The 14979-nt window shown below is 37.9% G+C and overlaps 1 protein-coding gene across 1 annotated transcript in view; it reads left to right on the top strand.

Annotated features, from left to right (window-relative positions):
• LOC138941807 (zinc finger protein 541) overlaps positions 1–14979 on the top strand; it is a 356780-nt gene that overhangs the window by 291849 nt on the left and 49952 nt on the right. The window contains exon 9 of the mRNA XM_070311688.1: positions 5969–6272. Within this exon, the coding sequence (XP_070167789.1) occupies positions 5969–6272 (304 nt within the window). The remainder of the gene's footprint in view (positions 1–5968; positions 6273–14979) is intronic.

The following is a 14979-nucleotide window of genomic DNA, read 5'->3' as shown; positions in this document are numbered from 1 at the left end:
ATCGGGAACAAGAGGCGAGAAAGAACGGAGCACAAAGGCGGACTATAGCGACTAAGGATTCAATTCTTGCCGGGAACGGGCAAAGGAATAAAGCGGGAATCAATAGAGGTCGGTCTCGCGCGACTCCGCTCGGTTCTCGTCGCTGTAGTGTTGGTCCGCCATCGAATGCCAAGTTGAACTCGTTGTATTTTCCCGAAAGACGGATTTCGAAATCCTCCCTTGTACCCCGCTGCACTCTCCCCCATCCTCCCCCGCCATAAGGGATTCGCCGCGGCATCTTCTGATCCATTCTGCGCGCGCGGACAATATTTTTCTTTTCTTTACCGCTTCCCTCCCCGATGTCCTCTCTCGTTCTATTCCCTCGAAGCTTGAGCGACCACATCGCATTCAATGCGAGCATCGTTGGAAGGAGGTGCGAGGAATTACTTACGTTTCATTGCAAACATTGCGGCTCCTCCGGAGCTTTACCCGCGGCAGCTTCTACCTCTTATCTATTGCATCCCTATCCCGCCCCCCCCCCCCTCCTCTCCTCGCATCGATAAATGATAATAGCATTCGATCCTAGAGGATCATAAAAGAAGATATTCGTCGATTTTAGCTTTAAGATTATTGCCGTCTTAAGTTTGGGGTTAATTTATTTTCGGTGTTCAACATTCCTACGAACAAGTCGCGATAAAATCTAGATTGAAAGTATCAAATCGATGAATTTCGTCTATCGGTATGTCGATGAATTTCGTCTATCGGTATGTGACATCGAAACGTTATTTTATCCCGTTATCCCGCTATACAATTCTCGGGGAGGGTTTGTTTATTTTTTAACATAAGTTAAATGTTTGTTTGTATACATTTCATCGAATGCCGGACGCTATTCCTCCTAGATAGCTAGAATCCGTATACTCGCGTACGGAAGTAAACGAACCGTGTAATACTACCTCATGCGCGAAATCGCGAAGTCTTTGCTCCAGTTCCTGTTTTTCGCCGGAAGCTGCCGCTGTCTCCCTCCCAAATACACTATACGCGATCGAGAGAGAGAGAGGAAATTCCTTTTTTACTTTAGTAAACAGGCTGACTTTTTCGCCGGATTTGCATCACCGATATGGAAAAGGAAACGCCTAGAATGTTACATTGTTATCCGATAAAGCACGTATTGGCAATTTAACGTAACCGTAATATTGTCCGGGCGCGATATTCCGTCGAGGCATCTCATATATATCATATTACGAGTTCACGGGCTAGAGAAGAGGAGGAACAATAATAGGGCAGCTCCGTGTAATAATAGCGCCGCGGGCAAAGATTTTACAGAAGCAAAGGAAGAGATCTTTCGGCTGCATTCACCGTCTGAATGGACTTTCAAACTTAATTGAGAACGAGAAAAAGTCCGTACGAAGTCTCCTCATTGTGCTTTATTCTCTTCCTAAAAATTGGCACTTTTGCCACTACAGTTTCCATCTCACCTCTTTTGTCCAGATAGGTCCCCAATTGTAGATTTCTCGTTGAAATAAAAATATAAATATATATATATATATATATATATATATATATATATATATATATATATATACTATCTATATATATAAATAGAAAAGAATTAATAACAGTAAATATCAACTATAACACATCAAAGGAATAAAATCTTATTTTTCTCGCAATAATCTACGCGAGTGCATTTTTCTGTACGCATTATATTTAGAATTTAAAAATTATAGATAATCGTAGCTATTATTATTTTTTAAAACTTAGATATAATTTTCTCGACTTTTTTTTATTTTTTTTTTCCCACAAAATTTCTTCTATGAGGAAGTTAAAAGTGAAAAACCCGCTTGCTCTGATGAGAAACTTTGCGAACGAAATAAGATTATGGGAAAGTAATGTGCAAGTTTTTAATTTGCACGATTTTATTAAGTGAAAAAGAAGCACAATACATGTGAAATAGTAAAAGATTTGAAATGATGATATCAAGATCAGTCATGCGTCTTTAATCTCAAAAAGACGTCACATAAAGCAATAAAGAAAAAGTCTAAATTTGACTGAAAATGTTTAGATCATATATATTATTGAAAGATTTATTGAATGTTATTTTTGCGACGAAACATGATTTAAGTGTAAGGTACTGAAGTAGATATAACAACAATAACAACATGAGAAGATCTGAAATTCTATTCAGTTAATCACGAACCATTGATCGAGAAAGACTTGAGTGAAACTCGTATTTCTATCAATGCGATTTTATGATACTACGAAAGGTATTTTTATATATTTTATATATGTATTATTGTATATTTTAAAACACCAATACACATGCTTAATAGCTTATATTGGCTTTGACATTGTTAGTTAGATTTTTATAAACGAAAATAAACTAAAATTTACTATCTTATTTCTACTCTTTAGTAATATCCAAAAGCTTTAAATAACAAATTCCACTGTAAAACAAGCGAGGATTTGAATCGTCAATTTTATTGATTAAAGTTGGCTTATTTCATGTTTCATATTTTGTTATTTCAAGAAATCAATTTTTTTGTCTATTTTATGTTCTTTTAGAATATATTTTGTTTAATGCATAATATAACAGATATTTATATTATTATTTTTTGATTAATTTAAATTTTTCAATTAAATTTTTAAATATAGCAAAGAAATTTTATAATATATGATTGAATTACGTATGTAATTTATTCTATTAAGTATTTTTCATATACGTAATAATAGTAATGTAAAGAATAGATTTAATTAAAATCGCGTAAATAGATTGCCATGCTTAGCCAAAAAACATAAGGTATACAGACACTTTGTCGCTTTTCTATTGCATCCTCAAAAAACTTACGTACTTCTAGAACGATAACTTCGTCGATTTCTTCGGTATGGAACAAGGTGCCCATTGTACGCTTCTCGGTGTATTTCTGTTATCGAAGTAAATCCACGTAGTCCCTTTGCTGAGTTGGAGTACTGCCGCGCGAAATAAGGAACGGAAGCGCTTACATCTCGAAAGGAATTCTTTTGGAGAGCTTTTCTTCGAATGCGTAGGGAGGTATATACCGGCCGTTTCTTCTTCGTCCGAAAGGGATTTGCGAGGACATCGGAACTAAAGGGAGGAGCGTGGTAGGAAAGCTGGTCCTTCGAGAGACAAAGACTTTTCCTTTCCCTCTGCTTGTAGCGCAATCGAGAGCTTTATTTTTCAGAATGCGTTCGATATTTCGATAATTGCTTCTTTATGACCCTCGTCATATGAAGGACTTTATATTACTAACTTCTATAAAAAAAGAAAGAGAATAAAGAGTAAAGGAAATAGATTTCTTCGTCGGTAATCTTAAAAATTTTTTAATTGAAAATTACGTATTTTATATAACAATTTATATAATATAAAAAATACATAATATACATAGCATATAACGTGGAATATACTTATTATAATTTATAAAATGTCAGAACTGAAATGAACTGATTCATTCAATAGTTGGAAGTTGAGGATGATTAAACACCAATTTGCATAATGAGAGAATAAATGAAACGAATTTAAAAAGAAGCAAAAATAGGCTTCCTTGTTAGTAATCTCATTAGGCTACCGAGAATCAGATATAACTAATCGAGAGTTGATAATTAGTGCTGATTTAATCTTCGTTCTCAGGCAGAATTCTATTCATTGACGTGCGCTTTCACGAGTTCCAACACACACATACACAATTAAAGTTTTATATAAATTCTCGTTGTTGGTTGCAAACGCAGATTCATAATAGTTAATAACAATTTTTTCACTGTTATATCATTGCGTTGTGATATAAGATGGACGTGCAAATAAAATGTGGATTTCGTTGCAATTTCGAAAAATAAAGTCGTTTTTAAGATATTTTTACAATTTCACTTGTAATTAAATAAAAACACAGAGAAAAAAAAGATAGTGACGATTACTGTAAATGCAGCTACGCATAAACCTCTAAACAATTGATGTAACATTCTGTATTATTATTGTTTGTTATTCAGGCAATCGATAGTCGGACACTTCTATTTTTATAAATCAAATAAAATTAATAAGTTTATTTAATTTTATTTGTATGTATTTTTAATATATATGTAATAAAGATATATATTTTTTTTTATTTTTTTATAACATCAATTAAATAATCGTTCCAATGAAACTCGTTAATTGAATAACAAAAACGATTGCCTGGAGTAATAAGATATAGTAATTAATATATACACACATTTGCTTTTTTTCTCCTTTTTTTTTTGGCGTTCTTTAAAAGAAAAAAAAAAGACAAGAACGATGCACGTGCATTCGACACGTTCCAAGTGTTCCTGATTATCTCTAAAAAAGGGAAACCCTGGAAATTCGGAACTCAGGTCACCTTAAAAGTTCGACAAATTAGCTTTCACAAATTAAACCCTCTTCACTATCCCAACTTTACCGGCGGAATTTAAGGGAATCCGTTCGTATATCGATAGACTATAAAACTTCGTCGAATAGACGTGCCCTCGCGTCTCTCGGAAAATTTACTGGAAACGATATCCCTTCCATCGCACCGTACGACTTCTTCGCGCAATCCCACTGTAAGAGAGGTTTTCCATCGCGAAGGTATCGACGAAGAAGATGTCCACATTCTCGGGATCTCGTTAAAGTTTGAAGGAATACGAGAGGCGGCTCTTTTCGAGTGCAATAAAGAAATTTAACGTGTTCGAGATAATAGTTGCGTGTATGCTAAAAATAAAATAATTAATCTTAATTTTCAATTAATCTTAAACTAGTTTCCACCTAGATTGGAATGACAATATGCATAAAATAATATAATTTTATTATATTACACATGCACACGCTCCTATACATAATTGAAAGAATAGAAATTTTATTACAAGCGATTACAAGCAGATAATCCCGTCTTTTAATCGAGATACCGGACATGCTCTGTTTTATTTTGCTTATCGAATCGAACGATAATTCTAGCGATTACAACCATTAACGAACGAAATCGATTACGAAGTCGCGTCAATGGGATCATGAATCTTATCGGGAACGCGATCGCATAATCCGGCATCGCGAAATTGCGCAACTTGTTGCACATCGGACGCATCCTCGGATTTTCACGCTTTTTTTCAACGCTCCTTGATACAATGTACGTAGAAAATGCGCCATTTCCAGAACGTATCTCGGGCAAGAGGAAGAAACCTACCGAATGGTTCTACACGAGCGCGTTAAACGCACGTTTTGCCATGTCGTTGTCGGCCGGAATATGGGGCAAATGGAGCAGATAAGTCTTTAAGCGACGGACAGACGGGTGTAAGGGCAGCACATTGGGGATGAGTTTAGATATTTGTCCTAGATAAAACGCGAGGGGGACTCTAACGCTATATGAGATTTCCGTCCGTCGGGATAGATCGCCAATGTAGATAGGCGGGGCATAATCGGGTCGACATAATTTCGGTCGGGCACTAAAGAACAGGTGTATGATCAGATCTCTGCGACCATCCGCGAACATTATATAGCGTGTCGTTCGAGATGTTCTTATGATTAATGGGGAACGGGTGAGGAATTCGAATGGGAACGCGTGGGATATTAGAGGGATGATTCAACCTCCGTGATATTTCCTGTGAGCGAAATGTTACAGTCGATTTATATTCTGGTTTAAATGCCAGCGCACGCGGACGATTCTCTGGCGAAATAGATGATGGATCTGAAAAGTTAAATTTGTAAAGTAAAAGATTAGATATATGGTAAACGTATAAATTATATATTGAAAAATTGTTTTTATCATAAGCTTCTATTTTGATAAAAGAAAAATACAAAGAAATTCTCCGAGAGATCCTCCTAATTTTTATAATATATTACCATATATTTGATATATTTTTTTACGAAGAGAAATAAACAATGTAGAATAAAAATAATGCGAATCTTTACTTTTGCCTTGTCACAAATGTGAAAAAATAAAATGCGTTTATTCTTTTAGAAATTGACAAATAACTTTTGTTTTGATTATAGGAACGGGCACATGCTAACGCATCGAAATAAGAAGCCGTACGAGTGCAAAGCCGAAGGATGCGGCAAGTCTTACTGCGACGCGAGGAGCCTGAGAAGACATACGGAGAATCATCATGCTGGCAGCAAAGTTAATGAGAGCGTTAGTCCCAGCAGTCCCACGACCGGGCCTCACACGCCTAACACCCCCGGGAGTAATCCCAGCACACCGAGCACGCCCGGTGCAACGTCTACGACGAATGGACACGGACACGCAGCTTTGAAGCAGCTACTCGCCACTGAACCCGCACAAACGCAACAGCAAAAGGTAAGTAAATCATTCTTTTAATCGTTCTCGTCAGTCATTGATTTCTTGACCGACTTTGAGTAAAAAAAAAAAAAAAAAAAAAAAAAAAAAAATTATAAGTTATTTTATTTTAATGATTTATTTACATAAAATATAATTTTTTTTTTTTTTTTAAATTGCGAGTAACTATTATATTAAGCTAGCCAAATTGATGACGATGTAGTTTTTAATTTGTTTCGCGACATGAGACGAGGGATTTCAGCCTTTCGTTCTTATTGTTTCTCTTGATTCGCTAGCTCAATGCTGGCAGCGCTGTATATTTCACGATTGAATTTTCTCGAAATTGGTCTGGAATTGCTGCGCCTGATGGGTTTAAGGGCTTACAGGGCGAACCTTTCAAAGAGTCGGTCAATGTGCATTGGACGCGAGTTCGCAGAGACGTAAGAGGATTATAGGCAGCTTTTTCGCGATTGCCAGGCATGTCGCGCGACCCTTAACTGGAACGCCATTAATTTTTGTATCGTCTTTATCATTTAATTTGTCGATCTCTTCGGATTTGTTCCGTTCGAGCTTGTTACGCGCGTTTCCGCGAAGCAAAGACCGCAAAGTAAAATTTTCAGAATCAGAATGATAATTTCTCTAATTATAATTACTGACGAAGATCGTTAATTAAAATTTGAGCCACAAGTTGGCCAGGTTGTTGAGCGATATGGAGCGGAAAGTTCCGACCTCTTTCTCGAAAGCATCCTTCCTTCCTTTTATTTTCTCGTTGCAAATTTAATTTTATAGCTTACTAGCTTTCGGTAACTTTTATTACCCGCAATGTTCCCGTCTACCGAATGTAATGCACGGCGATAACGAACTTCAGATTATTATCTCGCCAATTACTGCGATCATTACTCGGACCTCGCGGTAGTTTAACTTCTTTGCAACTCCGATGAGCTTAATTTTCATCGGCCGTAAAGGTTGAATGAAGTTGCTCCTTTTGACTTTTATACCGGTGTATAAATTATATCTGGAGAGCCTCTTCAAAGTAGCTATCTTACATCAATGAACAAATTATTTTTCATTTTTTAAAAAGATGCAGTTGAACGAGAAATAATATAAGAAATTCTTCCATTAAATCTAACATACATATGTGATATATCTTATAACAAAAATATTTCATTTACACGCGACATATTTTGCGTTATTTCGTGTATCGCTTGAAAATTTTATATTGATTGCTAGTATTTTATTTGCTTTTCGACAGCGTTTTCCGGGGATGGTGCTATATTAGTTTTTTAAACGCAATAAAACGCCGCAGACGCGATCGTTACGATGTCACGTCTGTAAATGTCCGTAATATTCTTGCGCAGCATCGTCGTGGCTTTTAAATGCCGCTGAAAGAAAGTCGTTAGTCCCAATTTCAGCCGCTGCAATTAAAGGACGCGAACCGGAAATCTCGCGCCCCGTCAGAAAGGCTTCTCTTACTCAGCTCGATCTTCCCCTTTCTTTCTTTCTTGGCCGCCTTTACCATCTTTCTGGCGATTCGACCGGCACGTAGGTTAGTAGCCCGCTGGCAAAGTTTATTGGCTGCGACCCTTGACCACGTAGAACCGGGATGGCTGTACCCTGGCGAATCATTGTCGGGCGATAAAAGGGCGCGCGAGAAAACGAACCGTTCGTGAGAAATCGGAAGGAAAGCCCCAAAAGTGAGGCTACTCTTCGTCTTTTCCTTGCTTCGCCCTTCACCCTTCTACGACGCCCTGTCAGAGCTGGTGGAAATTAGTTCTCGGCCGTAGAGAGTACGGAATTATTGCCGCTTTCAAAGTCGCTCGTTGCGCTTACATTTGAAGGCGAGTGAGAGATGCGAAGAGAAAAGCGTCCGCGTTCGAGAATATAAGCGGAGAAAGAGGGAAGCGAAGAGAGCGAGAGAAAGAGAAATAGAGAAAGAGAATAGCTTTACCAATATATATGTACGAAAGTTGTGCTTCCGTTATATGCGTGGCGCGAAGAAGGTAGGAGGGTAGTTAAACCGAGACTACGAATCTACGATATTGAGTTAGAAGGCGGGCCGGTATTGAAGTGGGGGCTAATAAAATTTGATGACCGGGAACTTCGTAATGAGAATGAGACGCGGAAAGGAGGCAGAATCGAGGAAGAGGCAGAAGGAGAAAGAAAGAGATGGAAGCGGTCGACTATGAAAACTTTTCAGACGTAGCGGCCTCGCGATTTATGATATTTCATCGGACAGCCACGGAGTCCGGAGAGTAATCTTTTGTAGTCATTAATTTTCTTTCGTTACGTCTCGTCGTAATTTGCAGCTACCTTTGTCGGGAATGGCGCAGCTGCGGATATTTATGAATTTGCTTCCGACACGTGAAATTTAATCAACGCTGCAGATGCCGCGTTAATTACTCATCGTAGCATTATTACGTGTTAGGTATATATCTGCATGCGTATTCTTCGCTATGTCAATCCTCGAACGCCCGGATTGTTTGTAGCGAACGTATTTCAGATCTTCAGATTTCATGAAAGTTTAAATTAATTAAGTTTTTTTTTTAATTTTTTAATTTAGGAACATTTTAGATAGTAATAGTTTTCGATCATAAATTTTTTATAAAGACATTTTTAACAAGATTCCATAATTGAAGAATTGCACATATATTACGTTTTACATATTTTTATTTAATTTGCTTAGTAAGCATATACTTTATAAGTTAAATTTTCCAAATTAATAAACGAAATTGATTCAATTAAAAAAAATAATTGATACTATTACAACTTCGAAAAAGATAATATTCTTGGTATTATTATTGGTTGCGAAATATATAGAGTGTCCCCAATTTAAATGGCAAAACTTTAGGAGCGTGTAGGGGAAAAGCTAAGACAGGAAAGTCCTTTAGAGGTTTGCTCGTTTTTGTTCCATTTTGGAGAAAATCACAAAAAAAGAAACAAAACAAGTTTTTGTTTTTTTACTTATTTATTTACATTTTATTTATGTTATAATGTATTTAATGCAGATATTGTTCAAAATGTTGCCCTCTTGCAGCAATGCAAGCGTTACATCTAGCACTGACCTCATTAATTGCAGCTAGACATTGTTCTAATAATATTTGATGCACTGCATCTATGATTCGGTCTCTTAATTGCTCTCTTGAATTGATTGGATCGTGTAAAGGATAACATCAAATGTTTACATATGTAAGGAACCTTGAAGCAGAAAGTTTATTCGGTGCCAATCAACTCAAAAGAGCAACTTACAATGAGAGATTGAATTTTTACGATTTTCTCTAAAATGGACCAAAAACGAGCAAACCTCTAAAGGACTTCTTGTCTTAGTTTTTCAATCCCCTATACGCTCTTGAAGTTTTGCTATTTAAATCGGGGACACCCTATATATATATATATATGTATAATCTTGCACTATAAGATTGCGCATCGAATGAACCGAGAAGTCACTCCGTGCCTCTTCGATGGTCTCGAGCTTGCGCCTCGTTCGAGTCGGTAACTTCGCGTACGTGCCGCGTTTAGGATTCCGCCGAGGGTGCCCGCCATAAACTCGTCAGGGCACAATCGCGCGTACGAAAGTAGAACCACGAAGCGCGAGAAGTAGGAAAATACAAGAGTGGAGGAACGCGTGTGGCAGACGAGAGAGGAAGAAAGAAGAGGAGGATAAGAACGAGAAAGAGAAAGAGGGGAATGAAAGAGGTTGGCGGATGAGGGTTTACATACTGAGATGCAGAAGAGAGAAAGAGAGAGAGAGAGAGAGAAGAAACAGCGACGAGAGAGGCAAAGAGTGGCTTTCCGATCGCGAGCTCGCTCGCGATTTTCCTGTCACGTAGGGATGCGAGCGCGACTAGACGACGACGATCAAATTTGTTCGGGAATTCGAAATCACTGGGACGGAACGATGGGTTGGGAATAAAGTGTGTACGGCAGCCGAGTGTGTTCGCATCGCGCCCTAGGAACCTTTCAGCAGGTTCGCCGCAAGCGAGCGATGGAAGAGGAAGAGTGATTCGACATCAAAAGGTGTCTATCGGTCGTTCAACCGACTTCGATTCGCGCTTGCCGGGTCGCGTCTGGAAATCACGGTTATCGTCCCGGAAAATCACTATCTTGCTCCGGAGCTATGCATTAAGTCAAGGGACGCGGTTGGAGGGGACGACATTCTTCTAGATATGACGTAAAGTCGCATTGTTTAAATCCTATGACGACGCGAGCCTCGTCGGGAATCGCGAATACGCAGATACGAATCATCCCCATTGTTGTTTCGCGAATTAACTCGATTTATCGTAGAATTAATTTATTGCGGAAGTAAATTAAAAATTCGATGTTTTTCGGAGATTTTCCTTGTCAATATTTAAAGCGCGATGTAATCTCTACAATATCAATATTAATGCGATATAAATCAGTGAATGTGCCGATATTTGCATCAGCAACTGCAAGCAGTTATCTCCATTTTTTTGAAAAATATTAAGTTAAATAGAAAAAAAAAGGATTTATCTTACTCGTTTATCATTGGGAATTGCGAAAGATTGAATCTGCGCTCAACTAGTCTTGCATAACGTGACAAAAATGTCGATTTCGCAGATTTATTTTATACTCTTTTCTTTCCACCCCTTTAAAACACGAATGTATGCGAAAGAGTATTCATCCGTATATTCGTGGCCAATTACCAGGCTACCGGCGTGATTCTCAGTTATGTAAATATTTGTTCCTGCGAGAATTACGGAATTTAATCTTGATGATATCGCGTTCTCGTGATATTTCCGATGGATCTTTGACGAGCGATAATGACGTCAAAGAATCGTGGAATTTCAAATCTCGCACGAAATATTCTCGGTAACGCGTTCTTGCTATTGCAACGAAATATCGCGGGAAAGGATTTTCATATAAATACATATCCGCTGCACCCGCTTGATTCGAGATCACAGCGCGATCGCCATTTCAGAAAGCCACTCGGTATGCGGTATATCCAAAAGTCATTTTTTAAAAATATATTTTGAAATAAATACTGCATATAGATTTTAACGGATATTAATAACATAAAGGGCTTTTATATTCATATATTTGAGCCTTGCGCATAAAATATGAAAATCTCTTGCATGTACTTTCGCATATAACAATGTACGCGACAAAATATGCCTGTCTCTTTTCATTAAAAAAAAATTAATTTTTTGTAAAAAGATTTTGCGCTCGTAGTTCCTTTTTTTATTCATTTAAATAAATATTCTTGTCTTCGATTAATGCGAAATACAATATTTATCAAATGTTTGTTCGCATCGACATGTTTATTCAATTTGTCATGTATTTTAAGGTTGCAAAAAGAGTTGTCCAATCATTCTCTTAGCGGTATAGCGAGAACTGGGTCGAACAATTGCGAAAGACTGAATTTCGAAGATTGATTTACGATCGTCTCTGAATCGATTTATGCGACTTCGGACGCCGCCGTTGCGATTCTAACTAATTGCGCGTCGTCGATATAGTATTTCCCCAGTTGAAAACAAGTTTTCCTCTCTCTCTCTCTCTCTTTCTCTCTCTCTCTCTCTCTCTTCGTATCCGACTAGTATCCGACTTTAATTACGTTATGGAATTTCATATCATGCGGAACGTATGCAACAAATTCCGTGTATCCGTGATTGCCGCATCGCGCATGCAAAGCAACGTGCATTTAACGGTCGATAGAGTTAGCTCCTTGTCGACGCGGCTTACACATCGCGACAAAGTTTTCAACCCTGAAAATAATTTGGTCCCTGTGCCGACTCTCATTCGATGTCAGCGTCAACGAATTCTATTGTGGTACGGAGCGAGCAATTGCTGAAATTCCTGAAATGTACTGAAAAGGATTAGCTTTGAAGATTAGAAGAGACAGCCTGACTTTGCCGTTATTAAATTCTTGTTTACAGATCGGAAATAGAATAGGCTCTCTACAATGGATTGATAATACAGATTTTATGTTGCTGAGAAGATATGTGTCGCATTCAACGTAACACTTATGGTAGACAGACATTTATTGTAATAAAAAGGATAAATGATTTTTCACTTCAAGAGTTTGCTTTTAGACGGGGAATTATCGGACCGATATGCGATTGTGTGTATGTGCATCGTTGCCCCAGTAATAACGAGAAATTTTGTAACATATATTGCCTCGTAGTGATTTTTGGTTGGGCTATTTCATGTTTAAGTGGCCGCGTCGGAACTTTAATATTTAGAACCGTGGTACGAAGTTTTTAAATTATTAAGCTAACACCGGATATTTCATCCGACGTATAATATTTATACACCGCTTTCCCGCTTTCGAACTTTTCTGGCAGTTTCATTTAGTTAATCTTTCTCTACCAGCGATATTTCTGTCGACACTTTCATAATATTAATTATTACGTAATTATATACTTTGGACACTATAAAACATTCCAAATATTTAGTATATTATTAATAACAAAATTAATTGTAGTATTAATCGTCATTGACACTAATGTATAGTGTGAAAAGAATATTTATTACTATTTTATTGATTGATATTATTAATTATTACATTGATAAAAATAATAATTGAAGATAAATATGAAAAAAATAATAATAAGAGAGATTCTGAACGTTTATACTGGGCTATATAATTATTATACAATACAAATGTTGATATCATTTTCTTTCCTTCTCCCTTAGAAAACGATGGAATATAATTACACATTTCAAATAAGCGATAAATTTATTCTTGGTTTCAAAACATTTTATTTTAAGAGAAGAAACCATCTTTTTTGAAATGTAATTATATTTTCACATTCAATCGTTCCCTCGATTAATTTCTCGTAATGCTCAACCTTTTCTCGTTTAAACCATTGAATTTCCAGACAAAATCGCCGATTCGTACTTTCTTTTCCGAGAGAGAATATATCGTATCTACGCGATGCAATTTTAACAAAATTACGAGCGTAATAGCCCTTACTCTACTTTGGTACTCTGGCTGATTTATATCTGGGCTCTTTCAATTGAACGAAGTCGACACAAATGATCGCCACGCGAACGTTCTTATCTGCAATGCCCGGCAATACCCGGTAATAACGAATATACGGGATTCTTTCGAGTTGTTGAAGCCACAAAAATTCAAATTCGAAGTCCTATAAACGGCTCTTTCATATTTAGACACATAAGATATATTATAAATATTTTTTGCTCGCCTATCGATAATACAATTTTCAATTTCTGCAAAGATCCGGGAAGGATAATTTTTCCTCTTGCGAAAGGGCCATGGTTGGCTGTCTGTGAAAAATAAACGAGCCCTTGCAACTTGGCGCAACGCCGTTCCGAGCCATTAAACTTGCACGCGGTAGCAAGTTTTTCGAAGCTGCGCATACACTCTTCTCGTGCACGAGAACGAGACAGAGAGAGAGAGAAAGAGATCAGTTACACGCTACGGCGATGCACATACACATACACGCGCGCGCGCGCTCGAAATGCTGTGCTGTGTATGTCCGTAGAGGCTTTCGATATTCCGGCGCGAGTGCCGCACAGAAAAAGCCTAAGCACTACCGTTATTGATGACCGTCGTGTCGAACGGACCGCGTTGATTTATCGGCCCGAAGGAAAGAAATATTTCTCTAGGACGTGCAGGAAGAAGGGGAAATGGGGGGAAGGGGATAAGGAGATAAGGGGCGACGGAGAACCGCAGGTGATACGCCAAGGCGGAAATTTACGATAATATTTGCCAGAGCCGGACGAGCCGCGAAATGAAATTTCCACGCTATGGCTTATACATCTCGCGGCTCCTTTTTTTCACTATCGCGAGTTTCGTAGTAGCGATTTAAAAAAAGAAAAAAAAAATCGCGTTAACGGAATTGAGAAACGCGCGCGCACTGTGTTTCTCGTGAAATATTTAAAACTAGCAGCTGAGATATCGTAAACAGATAATATGTCGGAGAATTTTTCACGCTAATTACGATAAGAAGTTTAATTGCCCGTGGACATAAAATGTTCTTCCTTGCTAATGATGATAAATATACGCATTAATGTTCCTCTACATTTTTTATTAAAAAGATAATTTACGCACGTTATTCTCTTTTTCTAATAAAGAACTGCGTTAAAAGAATATTTATATGAATATGACAATGCAAGGAAAAGAGAATAATGTGGACAAAGTGGATACTATGTATTTTGTGCCATTAATCAAAAGACGTACGTAGTAAAGATTATTGTAGTTTATTCCGAATTTCTATAAATATGCAATTTAACATGCGCAAGAGTACGCAATATCCGCAGTTTACGCAGTGAGTTACCGATTGACTCGTCGCAAGTTACGAGTGTGTGTTCCAACGGCGTGAACAAGCGTTTTCTACGACGTACGCTTAGCTAAGGTATATTTACTCCGTACCATGTCCTCTCGAGCCAAAGCCTACAGTCGCCCCGGAGACGACCGGAGAGATCCTCGACGAGAACTTGTTAACCGTCGACGAGCTTAAGCTACTCGAAGGCTTCGTCTTCCAATTTCTCGTCCTCTACGTTCCCGGCTTCGAACTTACAATTGTCCCTCTCGTAGTTCCGTTCCCTTGGAAGATTCGGCACAAGCGATAAAGGAGGAAGCCGTTCTTCTCACGGTATTCATATCGGATAGTCCTTTGATTCGTTTACCGCGATCGATCTGATAACGAGCTGCAAGTAGTACCTAATGCTTTGGTTTGCCGGCTGGCTTATATCTGTGCTCTTCCACTGAATAAAGATACAGTACTCTGCGTTGATACCACTGCTT

Source organism: Polyergus mexicanus, unplaced genomic scaffold (genome assembly GCF_030449975.1).
Source record: "Polyergus mexicanus isolate NDT 795.1 unplaced genomic scaffold, iyPolMexi1.0 SCAF_2, whole genome shotgun sequence".
Classification (NCBI taxonomy): domain Eukaryota; kingdom Metazoa; phylum Arthropoda; class Insecta; order Hymenoptera; family Formicidae; genus Polyergus; species Polyergus mexicanus.
This window is presented reverse-complemented; position numbering and strand designations above follow the sequence as displayed.